The 1491-nt window shown below is 35.1% G+C and overlaps 1 protein-coding gene across 1 annotated transcript; it reads left to right on the top strand.

Annotated features, from left to right (window-relative positions):
• Positions 1-6: 6 nt before the first annotated feature.
• Positions 7-1484, top strand: LOC111383616 (kinesin-like protein NACK1; the record flags this gene model as incomplete). The annotated part of the gene is made up of 6 exons (XM_023007734.1): positions 7-232; positions 323-412; positions 516-616; positions 1048-1164; positions 1259-1340; positions 1417-1484. Coding segments are annotated over exons 1-6 (651 nt in total), but the record flags the coding sequence as incomplete, so codon positions are not given.
• Between the last annotated feature and the right edge of the window lie 7 nt (positions 1485-1491).

Genomic DNA, 1491 nt, shown 5'->3' with positions numbered 1-1491 from the left:
GTTAAAACACCCGGCACGCCGGCTACAAAAATAGACAAGATGCAGGTAGCCACTCCAGGCGGGAACAGACCGAGGGAAGAGAAAATCACGGTGACTGTAAGATTAAGGCCGTTGAACAAAAGGGAACAATCTGCCAAAGACCATGTCGCGTGGGAGTGCATTGATGATCACACAATTGTATATAAACCTTCCCAACGCGAGCGGGCAGCTCAACAGAGCTCATTCACATTTGGTAACTAAATTATGCTTATCAACAATCTTTATTTCACATATAGTTTAGATGCCCAAGAAACTTAGTTGGAAAAATATGTGTTCGTTTCAGATAAAGTCTTTGGTCCTGACTCTATAACCGAAACAGTATATGAGGATGGAGTAAAGAATGTAGCTTTATCTGCTCTCATGGGAATCAATGGTAATTGTTATCCTAAATTTCTGAAAATGATTAAAACGGTTTACGTGTTTTTTTATTTTAGTTCTCAAACATTTTATGCTGATTTTTATTTTTTTGTTTGCAGCAACCATATTTGCATACGGCCAAACTAGTAGTGGAAAAACTTACACGATGAGAGGAATTACAGAGAAAGCTGTTAATGATATATATACACACATAATGAATGTAAGCTTTTAGAATCTGATTTACCCTTCTCTTAAATTGCTCTTCCTTAAGTTTAGAGCTGGAAGACAATTGGAAAAAAATTAAGGATTTGAGTCATTAGGTGAATATAGAGATGAATAATTTTACACCAGCGAATAGCTTTCAATGCAACAAGATAATTTCTAGTTTTTCTAGAGATAATAACAAGATACTAGCAAAATATATCAGTAGATAGATGACAGTTTTTCAGTTTTCATCTAACTGGTGGTCATATTCCACACATTCTCCTTGTATTTAAATCTTTTTACTTTCATTTCTTAATTCGACAAGAGAGTACAAATCAAAACAAGGTTAATATTGTTGAAATGGATAATTATCATTCTATCTTCTTAAGTTTTTGCGGGATAATATTCTATTGTTGATCTTCTCATGTAATTTTAACAATATTACAGACTCCTGAACGAGACTTCAGAATAAAAATTTCTGGCCTAGAAATCTACAATGAGAATGTCAAGGACTTATTGAATTCAGAGTCTGGCCGCAATCTCAAGTTGTTAGATGATCCAGAGGTGTCAAAATTTTCGCTAAAAGTAGCTGTAATATGTTGGATTTGAGTAGCATCCCCCTTCAGTACTTACTTCAATTTTAACTCCTTGATTGCAGAAAGGAACAGTGGTTGAAAAATTAGTGGAAGAGGCGGCAGACGATGATCATCATTTAAGGCGCTTAATAAATATTTGCGACAGTAAGTAAAGACTTAAGCATGAATTGGTATAGGGATGTGATGGTAGCTAATTTTTTTGGTATTCTATATATGATAGGTCAAAGACAAGTAGGCGAGACTGCCCTTAATGACACTAGCTCTAGATCGCACCAGATAATAAGACTGGTTTGTA

This window comes from Olea europaea, unplaced genomic scaffold, assembly GCF_002742605.1.
Source record: "Olea europaea var. sylvestris unplaced genomic scaffold, O_europaea_v1 scaffold27246, whole genome shotgun sequence".
Lineage (NCBI taxonomy): Eukaryota > Viridiplantae > Streptophyta > Magnoliopsida > Lamiales > Oleaceae > Olea > Olea europaea.
This window is presented reverse-complemented; position numbering and strand designations above follow the sequence as displayed.